The sequence below is a fragment of the Lytechinus variegatus genome, chromosome 17 (genome assembly GCF_018143015.1).
Source record: "Lytechinus variegatus isolate NC3 chromosome 17, Lvar_3.0, whole genome shotgun sequence".
NCBI lineage: Eukaryota > Metazoa > Echinodermata > Echinoidea > Temnopleuroida > Toxopneustidae > Lytechinus > Lytechinus variegatus.
The window spans coordinates 15989261-16004073 of record NC_054756.1 but is presented as its reverse complement, the minus strand read 5'-3'; the positions used below and the strand labels follow the sequence as shown (position 1 = coordinate 16004073).

The window sequence follows — 14813 nt, the reverse complement described above, 5'->3', positions numbered from 1 at the left end:
AAAACCTAATGGAATAGAAATCAACCTTGTTATCATTCTTTAGAGTAAGCTATTTTTAAAGTATGAAAATTGTTGTCTAAATTGCAGTCAGATCTGTCAGAATTATTCCTGTCATAAAATCACTATAATCAGTGGCGTAGCGTGGGTCACGGCATTGGGGGGCACCAGCAAAAACTTGGAATTGCCTAGTGAGCGCGCCCAGTTGCCAGGTAAACTGACCAAATAGAGATATTTTTATAAGGACAGTGCCAATAAACGGACATGTATCTCACTAGTCAAATAATGCGAGCGCGAAGCGCGAGCTTAAAATTTTTGATATTCAAACCTAAAAAGGGACATTACAATCAATCTTTTGTAATCATGATACGTACCTGTCTCGCTAAATAATGCGAGCGCAAAGTGCGAACTGAAATTTTTGTAAATATTGACCCCAAACAGGAAGATTTTAAGGACTATATTTTAGGAATCTTTTATCTATTAAGATTATCCACATCTCACCATAGTCATCTAATGGGAGTGCCAATAAGCGCTTGCTGATTTTGTTAGAATTACATCTAAACATGCACATAAAGCACTTGTAATCATGATTAACATACCCATCTCACTAATCAAATCTTGCGAGCGCGAAGCGCGAGCTGAAAATTTAGGAAATTCAGACCTGAAGAGGGGCATTTTAAGGCTTGTTTGTAGGAATTCAAGAAGACATTACGTAGTTCACTAACCAAATGATGCGAGCGCGAAGCGCGAGCTAAAAATTTTTGATATTCAGATCAGAAAACAGAAAAGGGACATTTTAAGGACTCATTCTAGGAATTGATGGAGAGCAGACATCTTTCACCAATCCACTACTGCGAACGTAAGCACGGACAGGAAATGTTTTATATTAAGACCTTAAAATGGGACAATCACTTAAAGTATTCATGAAAAAGAAGCATACTATTGTACATGTAAAAGAATAACTCGAAGTGCGAGGAAATATATTTGGTAGTTTGGTGTATATTGACTTGAAAACGGGAGGTTTTAGTATAACAGGATTATATATCTCGGTAAACAGACAATGGGAGCACCAGGAACAATGAAGACATATGCCCTGAGCAAATTATGTGTCATTTATATGAAAAAATGTTTCTTATGTAATGTAACATAACATAATTATAACATTATAATGAACATTAATGTCTTCTTTCCCACTACGTTTCTCTTCCTTTCTCCCTCTTTTCCTCCTTTTTTAGTCAGCCGATTGGGGGGGGGAGGGGGGGGCACATGCCCCCATGCCCCCCCTGTAGTTACGCCACTGATTATAATCCTAATCATAATTATTATCATTATCATTAATATTGTCATTATCCTTATTAGTCATGATTACATCATATTCCCAATAAATAAGATTAATTTTCATCACTTCTCTTTGTTACATAATTATGTGATGATAATTGCAATTGATGGCACTGCTAAGTACACTTACTGCTTCTGCTGCAGCTGACTGGTAGTATTTAGTGTCATTAGATGTACAGAATAATTGAAACATTTATTATTACTTGTATAAAACAAATGAAAGTACAAAATACAAAATGCCTTGAAAAAGCCTTGAAAATGCCTTGAAAATGCCTTGAAATTTCAAGGCTCGAAATCCACAAGGCCAAGGCCAAGGCTCTCTTAAGGCCAAGGCTTGAATGTTCAAGGCCAAGGCTTTGAAAAAATAGGCCTTGAGGCGCCTTAAGGCCAAGGCCGAGCATCAAGGCACTACAACACTGGTTAAACCTGCTACATGTCTTCTTCGCCATGGAAATCTTCAGAAGTTACAAGAAAGTTCAGGTTTGGGAGGGAATGATTTAATTCAAAACCATAAAACTTGATAAAAAATTTAAAGCGTTTAAAAATAACCATTAACTATGTAGCCCAACTCCTTCAAATTAGTTCCGGACAGCACTGAATTCGCACTCCCGCCCTTTGAAAATCCTTTTTTTTCAATTACCTTATGCAAACTTAGGTGTTACAGGTTAATTCTATCAAGCCACTTGGATATTTCCGTGATTCATGCAATTTGTGGTTGTTAATGTCGACGTATTTAAAGTAAAAATGGGTGATAAGAGAGAGCATATGTGGCTTTAAGAGGGAGTGGAGTGGAAATGAAATGAGCCACAATGTGTTGAAGATCATCATGAGATAAAATTGATTTAATGCCCCATCCCCTGTCTGTGTGTCCATTCTCTTACGGGTTTATTTTCATGTGCCAATTCTTCCAATTGCCAACTCGTTTACTATCATTGGTCTACCATCAGTTCTTCCAATATCCACATGGTCTAGTTGCCATTTTGTCCACTCACCATTTCTTCTAATAACCAGTTGGTCCAATTGCCATTTAGTCCATATACCAATTGTCTAATTAGACTAGGTAAAAGTAAAATGAATGAAAATAAAACGAGTATTAGACCAACCTCTTATGACACGAAATGGTAATAGACCAACTGGTGATTAGACGAAGTGATGATTGGACCAAATGATTATTGAACCGTCGGCTAGACATTCATTCTTTTGCAAAACTTCGTCATGTTCGTAACAGACTTAATAATATAATATTACTCAAACCAAGTATTAGCACTAACTTCATGAATTGAAAGCGATTATGTCGTTAATTATAAGTTTTACTTTCCATTGAATTGAATTTCATTTTTAATGTATATGTATAAATTTATTAACCATGTTACCGAATTTGTTCAATCTTTATCAATGCATCTATCATTGTCTACATGGCCATTCTTTACGTTCTCTTTCAGCCCTCTTTATATTTTGTTATTTAATTCGTTTATTTTTCGTTGTTTTTTGTTCATTGATTGACGGACTGATTGATTTACTGGCAACGCGCTCAGATTGCGTAACAGCGAGCGTGATGAGACTTCAAAACAGTTTCTGGCGCAGGCTTGCGTTAACTCACTTCGACCGTCAACAAACATTTCCATTTTATCATTATTCCGCTGCAGAGGTCCGCTTGGTGAACGGCACCAGTCAGTTCTCGGGCATCGTCGAGATCCTCGACGGGGCGAGGTCGATATGGCTGACGGTATGCCACACGCCATCGTGGGGTATCATCGACGTCCAGGTCATCTGTAGGCAGCTAGGTCAGGCAGGAGCCAGTCGGGCATTCACGGTAGAGGAGACCAACCCTGATAGACCGATATCCTTCTACAACCAACTGTTCAGCTGTACAGGAAGTAGGTACCCTATTAAACTTTATTGTCACCTCAACGAAACAGACATACAGATATGTATATATAATAGAGAGTTTTCACAACACTGCTGGGACGCCTTCCATGACGCAGGGAATCTATTGCCAAAAGCCCTTCACGACAAAGCAGGCTTTGTCGGAGGTCGGTAAATAGGGACTGCAGTGTCGTCCTGGACTCTAGCTGGATAAACGACTATTTTGCAATTTATCATCCGGTCCGAATCTTAGGACGATCTGCTCTCCTGGGCTCCGTATCACAAAGGTTTGCGATGGATTGCAAATATGAAAAACCGCACTGATTGGTCCCTAATGCGCGCGTAATATTGATATTGATTGGTCAGTTCATTTAGCGATTGATCGGTAATCTTTGTGTTACGGAGCCCTGGTTCACCAATTTTCGACAAATACCTCTCTGCTCTTCATTGTGATTTTGTCGGGCATTTTCAATAGGTTTACTATGTTGTAGAAACCGTCTCCCGTTGCAATTGCGAAACCCGCTAAGATGGAATTGGAAATAACGCGATCGCTCTGATCGGTCTGGAGTAGATTTCGCGGGTTGGCGGTTGCATAATACCGAGTTTTCGCTCAGTGATGTGCGAAGGATTCAAGAACATAGAAAATGTATTGTTAAATGCCCATCATGGCAAAGAACAACAAAGAGGTCTTTGTCGAAAATTGGTGAATCAAAACAGCAGTTTATTCCTTGATTCCAGTCCTGCTTGATTTTAGGCAACGAAATACCATTAGCAAATTTTCGTCAGCTCTGAAAAATGTAACGAAACTGCTCTTCCGGTTCACTTTCTCGATAAAGACTTCCTAGCTGCTCTTTGTCATTGACGGAAATTTTCGATACATTTACTCTGTTCCTGACTCTTTCGTACGTTGCTGAGCGAAAACTCTCTAATAGCCTATTGACCATGTTGAATAGGTTTATCAATTTCCGAAAACATGAGGAAGAAGTAGTAAAGGGTTTTGTTTTAAAGCATTCTTAGTGCCTATTGTTTATGTCAGATTAAAAAAAAATCCCCAAATGGCAGATTTAAAAATTTGCATTAAGATATTGTCATCACCATCTATATATTTTTTTTTATCTTTTAAATGTTTTTATTACATCTTACGTTTTACGTTCTTTTATTCAACAGCCGATAACGGTACATTACAGAATCCCCCTACTCTTTTGCGGCCCTCACATCTGTTATAAGAGCAAGCAAAATCTACATGATCTAAGGACTGTTGACACGGTTGATTATAATCAAACACTGATTACTATTTTTGTTTATGCCCATCGGTGTATTATAAAGGTCATCTCTCTGCACTTTGGGGGTCCATGTAGGCCAACTTCCACTCAACACTCATCTATTTCCATGTATTTACATCATTTTTCGTTGACAGGCGAAGCGGAAATCAACGATTGCCCCCGGACTCCTCTTGATACCAGTACTCTAGAAGCGTGTACACCGGCTTGGGCTAGTTGCTATGGTAACGAACCAACATCCGCCATCTTTGTCCCATGCGGATAAAGCGGTGGCATGATATCTTAATCCTGTAATATTGTGTTGCAAAGTTAAATGAGAGAAATCAAAGAGTAATAGAAGAGTCAAGCACAGTGTCATCATGGCGATTATCATTTTCGAAAAGATGAATTAGAAAGACGCTACAGGGATGGGTCTATATGATTTTCTGGGTTAAGCTGTCTGTCAGGCATTATCATATAAAATCATATTTAAATAATACCGTCACTCAAAGGAACTTTGACTTTATGATAAGTCTTCATAATCACAATCATATCAAAACAAACAAATAATCGTAGGATTGCCAGAATGAATGACTTATATTTATATCACTTTAAGTTCGATTATACTTTCAAATTGTGGCATGAAACCTGATAGGTCATAAGTCAGAAAATGAACTTATTTAGAAGTTAAAAAGTAGTTTTAAGTGCTCATATTAATATTTATTTTTTACAATTTTTTTTTTTAAAGATTATTTTACTCCATATGACCGCAGCTATCAATGCATGATTATGTGACAATAATTTAATAGACCTTTATTAATCGCGAACCACTCTATTTTCTTCCACATTTTCAGATGAACACTATCTCGGTTGCTACGGCGATAGCCGGTACGACCGCGTCCTAACCGCGGCAAACTACCCCTTCACAAGCGTCATGTCCCCGCAGGTCTGCATGACCTACTGTATGGAACTTGGACACATGTACGCTGGGGTCGAGTATGCGAGTGAATGTTACTGCGGTAGTGCCGTGACGGATTACGCGCGTCAAGGACGTTACGCAGACAAGCACTGCCAGGTGACGTGCGTCGGGAATCCGACAGAGAGTTGCGGTGGTGTGCAGAAGCTCGCGGTCTTTCGCAGTAAGTAACACAGAAAGGTTTTCGGAATACAGCTCCATTGAGGGTCATCGATCCGTATCGCCAAGATCACTTCTAGTTTAAAATAAAATATAAAGAGTTAGCTAAACCATGGAGCTGTTAATAGGTCCATAGCTCCATGGGTAAACCAACTTCATCCATAAAAAGTTAAATGGTCAAATTACAAAAGAAGAAAATAATCGATGGCAATCCTGACTTTTTAAAAGAGCTATCTAAATCGATAAAACTAAAAATATGAAGAGTAATGATGAAATCTGATAATAAAAATGGACCCTTACCGGAGTTTTCTCTATTCGGTGTGTAATCACACCTCGACCCGTTGTATAAAAGTAAAATACTAAAAGACAATGCCTTCGATTTTAGTTTTATTGGTCGATAAAGATCAAAGCTCCAGGCACAAAATGATTTGATATGAACCATCACGACTGCTTCTGGAAATTTCAAGGTGTCGCGATGGTTTTGATTATTGGTGGGAGGGGGCGTTGTGGAAGCCGGGTCCTATTTTAAATCAGAATACACAACATGACCTTATTTAAAACTAAAATCTATCACATGTATTTCCTAAGCTTCATTTTGAAATCAAACTTTCTTTAAGCAATCGTGGACAAGGTAGCATCCTTCTTGAAATCAGTAGGGATGATAAATACCTTTCAGTACTTATCTAGTCTTCATTAATACACATAGTGGCAAACCTTCGATGATTTTGAGAAGAAGATACATGAAACACTTTCTAAAACGCCAACAGACACCTCACTCATGTTTTACTAATTAGTCAGCCTTTAAAGCTCTTCTCACATTATTTTAATCTGAAATATGTTTCACGTTATAATTTTGGGATAAAACAAGCTTCCGTTTTCCCATTATTGACAACTGAGTAGATCGGAAGGTAAAAATAACAAAGGGAACAGGTCCGTGACTTTCACTTTGGTGAAAAGTATTATTGGGGGAATGGAAACATGGAAATGGGGGGGGGGTGACTGATTTATTAATATAATTTATAAAAAGTGGGATATATTGGGCCTTCTCTAAAACTGATACCATGTTTTTTTTCTTATAGATGTAGTTGTTAAATGTGCTTTGATATGATTATCCCCCCTAAAAAAAACATTCAGCTTAATTGGCATTTGATATTCTACATGTGAGATCAATCTGGCTGGCGTTAAAGAGGAGGAAGAAGGCATAGAAGGGAAGCTGTTTAATGTGTTTAAAGGTAGAAAACCCCCTAACCAATCGGGATTCGTAACGCGTGACGCCATACAACTCGGCTTTAATACGGGCGATCATCAGTCGACGGATTGAAGCATTCACCATGTTCATGGTGACACCTGTTTTAGGGAACATTGAAACTGTCTCATGACGTTATACTTCCTAAAATATGCGATGATCGATACAAACGGTCGCCATTTCAAGCACCAGGGGCCATTTTCCCTTTAGAGATACGTTTTCACGAACTACAAAAGTCCAAAATGTTTGTTCCTGATTGGTTGAATAGTTGCATTTGATTTTCGGGGTTGGGTACGTATCGCTGCGATTCTTTCAACAGGGAACCCCAGGTCGTGAGCAATAATTTCACTTCCGCTTGGCAACCTTTTGAAAGGGGAGAAAGAGGGGACAGGAATAAAGACATTATAAGAACCATATGACGATATTCATAACTATAATTATAATTCTTTTAATGACTCCAGGTATATCGTAGGCATGGTTGTTACAAAAGGGAAAGGGAAATATGCCAAATGAAATGTCCTATCCAATTACCCCCTTCTTCAACAATCAATGTAAGCACATGGATGGTGCCGTCCCAAATCTTTTCTGATTCAGGTAAATATCGGTTTCCGCTATTGAAGAAGATCACCCGACATGCATGCTCAGCAGGGCGGTCCACATGGGGAAATTATGACAGCGCTTTATAAAACCATCCAGATTCACCTGACTGACAATTCCAAATAGAAAAGCCCTAACACCTCAAGTAGTTCGGTGTTTGTAGAGGGAAGCAGAAGAGCACGAGCGGAATTTCCCGCCATTTTCATCTTCAAGGTCAGGTCAAAATGTTATTCTTAGAACTCTCGGATGTAGGATCAGAGTGTCATCACTATAATAGACAAAGAAAGTCACCCGAAGACTTTCTGTGATAGATACAAAACGATTCTTTTTGAAAGTGCAGATGGGGACTTAACTCTGTATATGAAATGTTCGTTGGTTTATAAGTCAAACAGTCAAAGAGGTATATGTGCTTCATTCGCGTTTAATCTCTCAAGAAACATATAGATCTGTATACATGTGAAAAATCTTGTCTTGTACACCCTTCGAAGTTCCTTGTGAAACGACACGACACAAAATTTCCAACATTGACCTGTTCCATACAATGAGAAAAAAAATACTTCATTTTGAAGGTCTCGGATAAAATTATTATGTAAGGGCGTCGTAGGCTTGTGGTTATGACTCTCGTTGTTCAATCTGAGGGACGTACGTGGGTTCGATTCCAAGCCCTGGTGTGTTTACCTTCGCAAGAAATTTACCCGTAATATGCGGGACTAAACCCTGGTGACGTGAGGTGAGTGGGTAGCCAGTAAGAAATCCCTCGAATGCCAGAACGTCTGTAGGCAGCAAGACTATAATACAGTATAGCCGGGGTAATAATATTACCATTATTGTAATCATGGTAATGGGCAGTTGAGAATGCACATATAGAATTTGCGCAATATCAGTGTACAATTATTATTGCTGTTATACAGTTTCCAAAACTCGATGATAAGGTTACATAATTAGGCCCATGAAGGAATGGCATCCGAATCGGCGTCTTTTCAATCGGGGTCAATCGGCTACCTCGACCACGAGATGTGTAACGATAGAGGACATTAAAGTAAAATGTGTGATGATCCCAGAATTTTGACATTTTGGAGGTGTGGTTTTTAGTGTATCGTCCTCTTCAACGTTGTCCTACTGAGTTATAATCTAAAAACGTTCAATGTTTTTCACTTTCCCTTTCAACTTCGTAAACCTAATACCAGTTTTACCTAAAACTTTTCCAAATCAAATTTACTTTGATGTATTTTTTTCTCCTACCCTGTCCATACTGTATTCTTTATCAATGGTTGTGCCACAAGAGGGCGCCTTATCACTGACTAGTACGATAGTATGCCGATTTTGTTGACTGCATAAACGATATTAATGACAGAGATAGCGTTTCCATTTTCTTATTCTGCTTGGCTTTTCATCTGGGTTTAATCAGTGGTTGAAAGTCTTTTCCAAACTATTGACTGGGCGAGAAACGAGTTGTGTGAAAGCGAAAAATCTGCTTTTCGACCTATATATTTTTATGGTATATCTAATATACTCTATTTTGATCTACATTATTCTTATTGTAGGCGTAGATTCTGGGTCAAGAAGACGTGAGACTGTGGGTCACGGTCAAGGTTTAGGGTGGAAATAGAGGATGTTGTAATGCCACGAGCGGTCCATGAATGTCAAGGAAGATTGATTACTTAACTACTCATACCCCTTTTATAGACATGTTTCCAGTCAGATTACCTTGCCATTGTAAGACGACAGACCAACAATCCTAATTAGCACACTTAAATGTCAGAATGGTACTTTGAAAGCTGTTTTGAGGGTGCTTCGGTATTGGGTAAACAGTAGCAGTCACGGCAGACTTTATTACTCATAATGGGCTGAAATTCATCTTTATAAAGAAAGCTTACAAGTATATGTGATTATTTACCGATCCATTTTTCTGACACTTGCAAATTCCTCCCTCTATTTTAGATTATACCTTATAGTTGACTGACGATCTACAAATCACACATTCTTCCTGATGAGTGTAAAAGATTTATTAGGCATATTGTCATGAAATTATAGTTAAGTTTATGAGAGCGTTTGTTGGTTTAATACATTCTATCGTTCCCCTCCCCCCCCCCCATATTATCAACATAGCTGTGTTACAACCAATATCAGCTCCCACGACAACTGCTGAAACGACGGTCGCCACAGCGTTACCAACCACAACCGCTCAGTCGACGCCCGAGGAAACCACTGCCGTATCCACAAGAGGCCGAAAAACCACTGCAAAAATCCTTCAGACAGATAGGAGGGCGCCACCAACGACGATCTTCAGTCGAGACAAGGCCTCAACAACCGCGGTCGTACAGTTTACCGGGCAGAACGTGTCAACATGTGAGTTGTAAAGTGTGTTTCCATAGTAATGAAAGTTCCAACTTTTCGGTTTGAAAATAAGGTACTTGTCAGCGGGAACTCTCCCCCCCCCCCCCCCCCACCCCTCTGCCGCGGCACACCTTTATTTTTCGGCTTGCAAAGAATAATCGACAAGTAATGGATCAACTCTCCCCCCTCAACCATACAATGCTTGATATGTCACCAATTGTACTAACATTAAGCTTTAAAAAAATGTATTTTCATTCTGAAGGGAGCACAACAGGTGCATGATGAAATTAAGAGGGAAACATGAAAAATCGCTATTACCAAAGTCATTGACAAGAAGGAAAATGGGTAGACTAAAAAATGAAAAGAAGTTGAAGAAATCAAATAGGTTTGAGAATGTGGTCATGTAAAACATAGCCAGCTTAGAATGGGGAGAGGAAGAATGGGAAGGAATTTCGACAGAAATAGCAAGCTTACTCACATGCTTGGAGAACCATCAGCCCCTGGACTTACCGCCCCGGAACCTGTCAATAATCGGTCATACAAGCCATGCTAGCAGTACTTCAAATTCCTTTGAATGTTACTCCAACCATGATCTGGGAAACGAGTGCTTGTGGCATACAATGGCCTAGAGGAAGATGGGGGAAAGATGTCCCTGTACCCACTGCTACAATATATGTATTCCAGAATCAAGAGTATAATGACAAAAACAATAGCAAAAGGAAGGCGTGCTATACCTGCCGAATTGTATTTCGGCATCTTTTCAAAATCAGAGCCGTAGGAATTCCCCAACCTTACGGCCAGCACTCGTATTTCACAGTGCGGGTATGACCATGACGACGGACGCTAGGGATTCCCTCCGAAAGGTGCTATAATTGCCTTCTGAAAGGTATTGTTGACATTTCGATTTTTTATTCGGCTGTTCTGTCAGAATCCAGATATTATGTAAAATCAATTTTATCATTAACAAGAGAAACAAAATAATTCACCGACCGGCATTAGTGTTGATGACATCCTAATGTTGTCTTTCGGGATCATCTTTGTCGCTAATCTTGTAACCAGTCGCGGAAAATAATATTGCCTTCCAAGGAATATTTTACTAAAGTCAAATGATATTTTGTCTATGGCTTGTGGATATCGTAGACTTCATGCTGCAGATATTTAATGAAAATTTCGATGGTTGCAAACAGCCAATTGATTATCAAACTTTTGTTATAGTTTTTATGTTATTGATAGTTTTTCCTTTTGTCGATCATTAATGGGATCCCCGAGCCCCTTCAGTACCCCGAGAAAGTTGTCTGGACGGGATATACAATCTGAGACGGGGAAGCTCCCCCGATACCCATCAATCAATATCCCACTCGAGAGCTAATACTGTGAGTCATTAATGTGGTAGATTCCTCAAAGAACATTTCTCTTCCGTGTGATTTAAGTTTGCCTGTCGTCAGTGCCACTCCTAGAAGATATTTAGACATTTCTCCTTCGTACGTTTTCAAAAGAAAAAATTTGACCTTCGCCTAATTCTTGATTTGTCATTGATACGTGTCAGTTCCATTTAAATCTCGTAAATGCGAGTTTGAATTTCTTTATTATTTCAAAGGGAGTTTACAATCGTGTAAATATGATGGTGTTATTTCTTCTTCCTTTGTAATACAGCAACTATTGCCGGCCTGGCAGCAGGTGGCGCCATCCTCTTTCTAGTATGTACTGCCGTGCTTCTCTTCGTGTCATTACTGTACAGGTGAATAACAAAATGTATGGAAAGCAAAGTATGATAGCTTCCATGGAATCCTTGATTTTGATTGGCTGTTGATCACGTTAGGAGAAAGGCGTAATTAGTAATCATATAATTTTTTTCATTTTATCTATTTATCAACATTTGTACACAGAATAAAAAACAAAACAATTGAATCAGTAAAGCTGTTTTCATCGATGTCCTGTTAACATTATACATACAGACATACAAAATGCCTGCCAGAATTGTACACACCATTCATGTAAATTGTTAATTGGTTAAAACACTTTAGAGTGAAAATTTAAGGTGCTTTAATTGATTTCAAAATCTGCAATGCCTCCATGTCTGCCGCTTTGCAATCTTTAGTGTTGTTTATGAGTTCAAGATTTTTTCTTTATATTTCTTTTTCAGACGGCGGAGGAAGAAAGCATCCATCATGGCGGATCCATCTCCTTATGCATTGTCCGCCTCAGTGGAGGTCGTCATGGACACCACCTACTTAGATCCGATGAACTCAGTCGGGGACTCAGCCGTCTATAGTGGACTTTCTCATGTCTCTGAGAGTGAATTCGACAGCTCCTTCGGAGGTGGGGATAGACCAACCGATTTCTCCACCTATCTGGGACTGACCTTCAAGGAGATGCAAAAACGACACGACGAGGAGTACGCGTCGCTCAACGCACACCACAAGAACGAAGGTAGCTTCGTAACGACCAGTAGTGGGGATGTTGGAGATTTGAGTGAGCTGGCAACCAACAGCGATGCGTCAGGGTTTGAAACTAGCCAAGAGTCAGTCGGTAATGGCGTGCCTTTGGCCATACCCAGTATACGACACCCTATCAGGGATGATCAAGAACAGGAATTGTACGACGAGCCACACAAATCTGGAATATATATATCAGGGACAGGTCTTTGCCCCTTCAAATACGGTTTCGAGTACGATGCGGGAATGTATTCGCCAGTCCACCAAGGGTCGTACTGCGAGATTGGTAGTGGAGCAACTGAAAGTCAAGGCGAAAAGCTTGAAGAAGGATCGCACGGTTTGAGTCAGGCAATGGAGAAACGACCTCCTCTGAGACCTCCAGTTATACGAGAATATGCCAGTGTTTTCCCTCATCTTTCACAGACTGAACTCGGTACAAATCAACTTGACACTGAGACGGGTAGTTGTCATATTAGCGGACGCTTAGAAAGCGGGGAATATGCCACAGTATCAGATCTAGATTTCAAGAGCCGGACGTCACGTCTTCCCAGTGACGCACCAGGGTACAAGCAAAAACATTTGAACACCTTACCAGCCTCTGTCCGATTAAGTACAGAACCACAGCTTCGGGTAGGCAGTAGACGAAATGGTGATTATGATAGTGTTTATTTCGAGGGTAGAAAACAATCCAAAACGCTTCCAGATTCCAGAAGACGACGTATGATCGAGAGCGTCCCGTTTCCTTCTGTCCTCTACCCTGATTATGCGACCATTGGCGACGACAGCGAAATGCAATTGAAATACGAATTCACAAACGATGACACCTTTGAGACTGAAGATGTTGTGAACAACATGGACCACTCATATTCATATGTAGATCAAAAGAAACTCCTGATATCAAAGAACAAGAAATGCTCCGTCAAGGACCTTTCAATTTCATCTGAATGGAGCGTTGAAAATCCAAGTTACGAAAATGTAAATGGCACAGAGAAGTGCTCAAAGACCACTCCCAGGATATCTGTGTCCTCGATTCTGTCCCAGATGTCTCCTCGAGGGCAACTGCGAAAGTATTCGTCTCTGGAGGAAGAGTGTAGCAACAAAGAAAAGCTTGAAACTTTGAAACCTGTTGACAACCAAAAGAGGAAACCATCTGCGACATTGCCAAGGGACTTGCGCCCATCCGAAGTAGAATACGCCGTAGTGGACAAGGTATCAAGAAACTCAGAACCAGCTCTCTTTGCCAAGAAACTTCCGAATTTGGGCGACGATGATTATGACGTTCTCCAACATGCAAGTCCCGAATAGAAACCACATGTTCTTTGTATTAAAATTGCCATACTAATAATAGACAAATAGCCCGGTCTAAGGCAATAATGTGACAATCGTCGATCTGTCATTAAGGGTTCTATAAGCTAGGGTGATCGAAGTACCGTTTTAATTTGTGATATTTTCGTAAAAATATTGAAGGAAGACAAAATATTATTTCTGACCATGTTGTCGCCAAAGTGGGGAATGATTCATATTTTTTTAAGCATTTCTGGAAAAAAAAATCAGTATTAAAGATGAAATAGAAAGAGATTATTTGCGAATGATTATGATGAAATTCTTTTCAAAAAATTGGGCCTATTATATTCGCAGTTCTTTTGTAGTGCTTTAAAAATGTTTGCCTACTTGCATATTGCACCAAGCTTATAGATTTAGAGTTAATTATAAATAATGAATAATTTTTAAATAGTTTTCGAATAATCTTGGAATAATTGCTAGGTCTCCTCCCTATTGAGTAATTTTCATTCAATTCCGAATTCAAGGATTTCATCTTTATTTCAGCAATGATTCATTTTTAACACCATATTAAGTAACTACGGAACACGATATCACATTTTATATTACATTCTTTTTATCGATAATTCGTCTTTCGATATTTTATTTCTATGAAAGTGTTATATTTACTTTTTGTCTTTGAATTCATCAATATGGTTATTCATATTTGTAATTTGGTTAAGCTTATTCTATATACAGGCAAATCTGCTCTTCACATGTCTTCCAAGACTGGGCAGAGAGATCGTCAGGTTAGAGTGATTGGCCCGTATTCTGAACTCGGGTTTGAATTAAACCCTCGTTTAAAGTGGTGGTTAAAATAAGGAGAGCCAATCGGGTTAAAAATCTTTAACAGTACACATCCAATTATTGATCGACTCATGTGACATCCAAGTTGCTCATGATTGTCTGGGAATGATAAATGAAGTATTTTCTTCATCATGAAAACAAAATAGTAAACATAAGAAATATACATTAGATTTTTTAAATAGAATTTTTGGCTCCCCATTATTTTAGCACAGAGTTAGACCGTGGTCTAAGTTAAACCTTACTTCAGAAAATGGGCCATTGAATTTGCTCTCCTTTTCCTAGCCACCAACTGAAGAGCTAAGTGGGGATTGTGAAAAGAGATATATGTATTCGTACAATTCGTTTCCTTTTTATAATCCAAATTAATTATACAGTCATTACTTGAAGGTAAAACATGCGCAACGAATAATGACTAAATAAATATATGTGATTTGGTCAAATAGTATGATGGAATGCGGGATATCGTTGGCTCCCTT

General features: G+C 39.1%; 1 protein-coding gene across 2 annotated transcripts in view; it reads left to right on the top strand.

Moving 5' to 3' along the window:
* LOC121431121 overlaps positions 1–14507 on the top strand; it is a 31842-nt gene extending 17335 nt beyond the window's left edge. The window contains exons 2-7 of one of the 2 annotated variants that reach the window (XM_041628623.1): positions 2982–3212; positions 4619–4705; positions 5315–5599; positions 9548–9787; positions 11429–11513; positions 11919–14507. In XM_041628623.1, coding sequence (XP_041484557.1) covers positions 2982–3212; positions 4619–4705; positions 5315–5599; positions 9548–9787; positions 11429–11513; positions 11919–13515 — 2525 coding nt within the window. In that variant the 3' untranslated portion in view covers positions 13516–14507. The remainder of the gene's footprint in view (positions 1–2981; positions 3213–4618; positions 4706–5314; positions 5600–9547; positions 9788–11428; positions 11514–11918) is intronic. The other variant, XM_041628624.1, reaches the window with a different exon arrangement.
* The last annotated feature ends 306 nt before the right edge of the window (positions 14508–14813 follow it).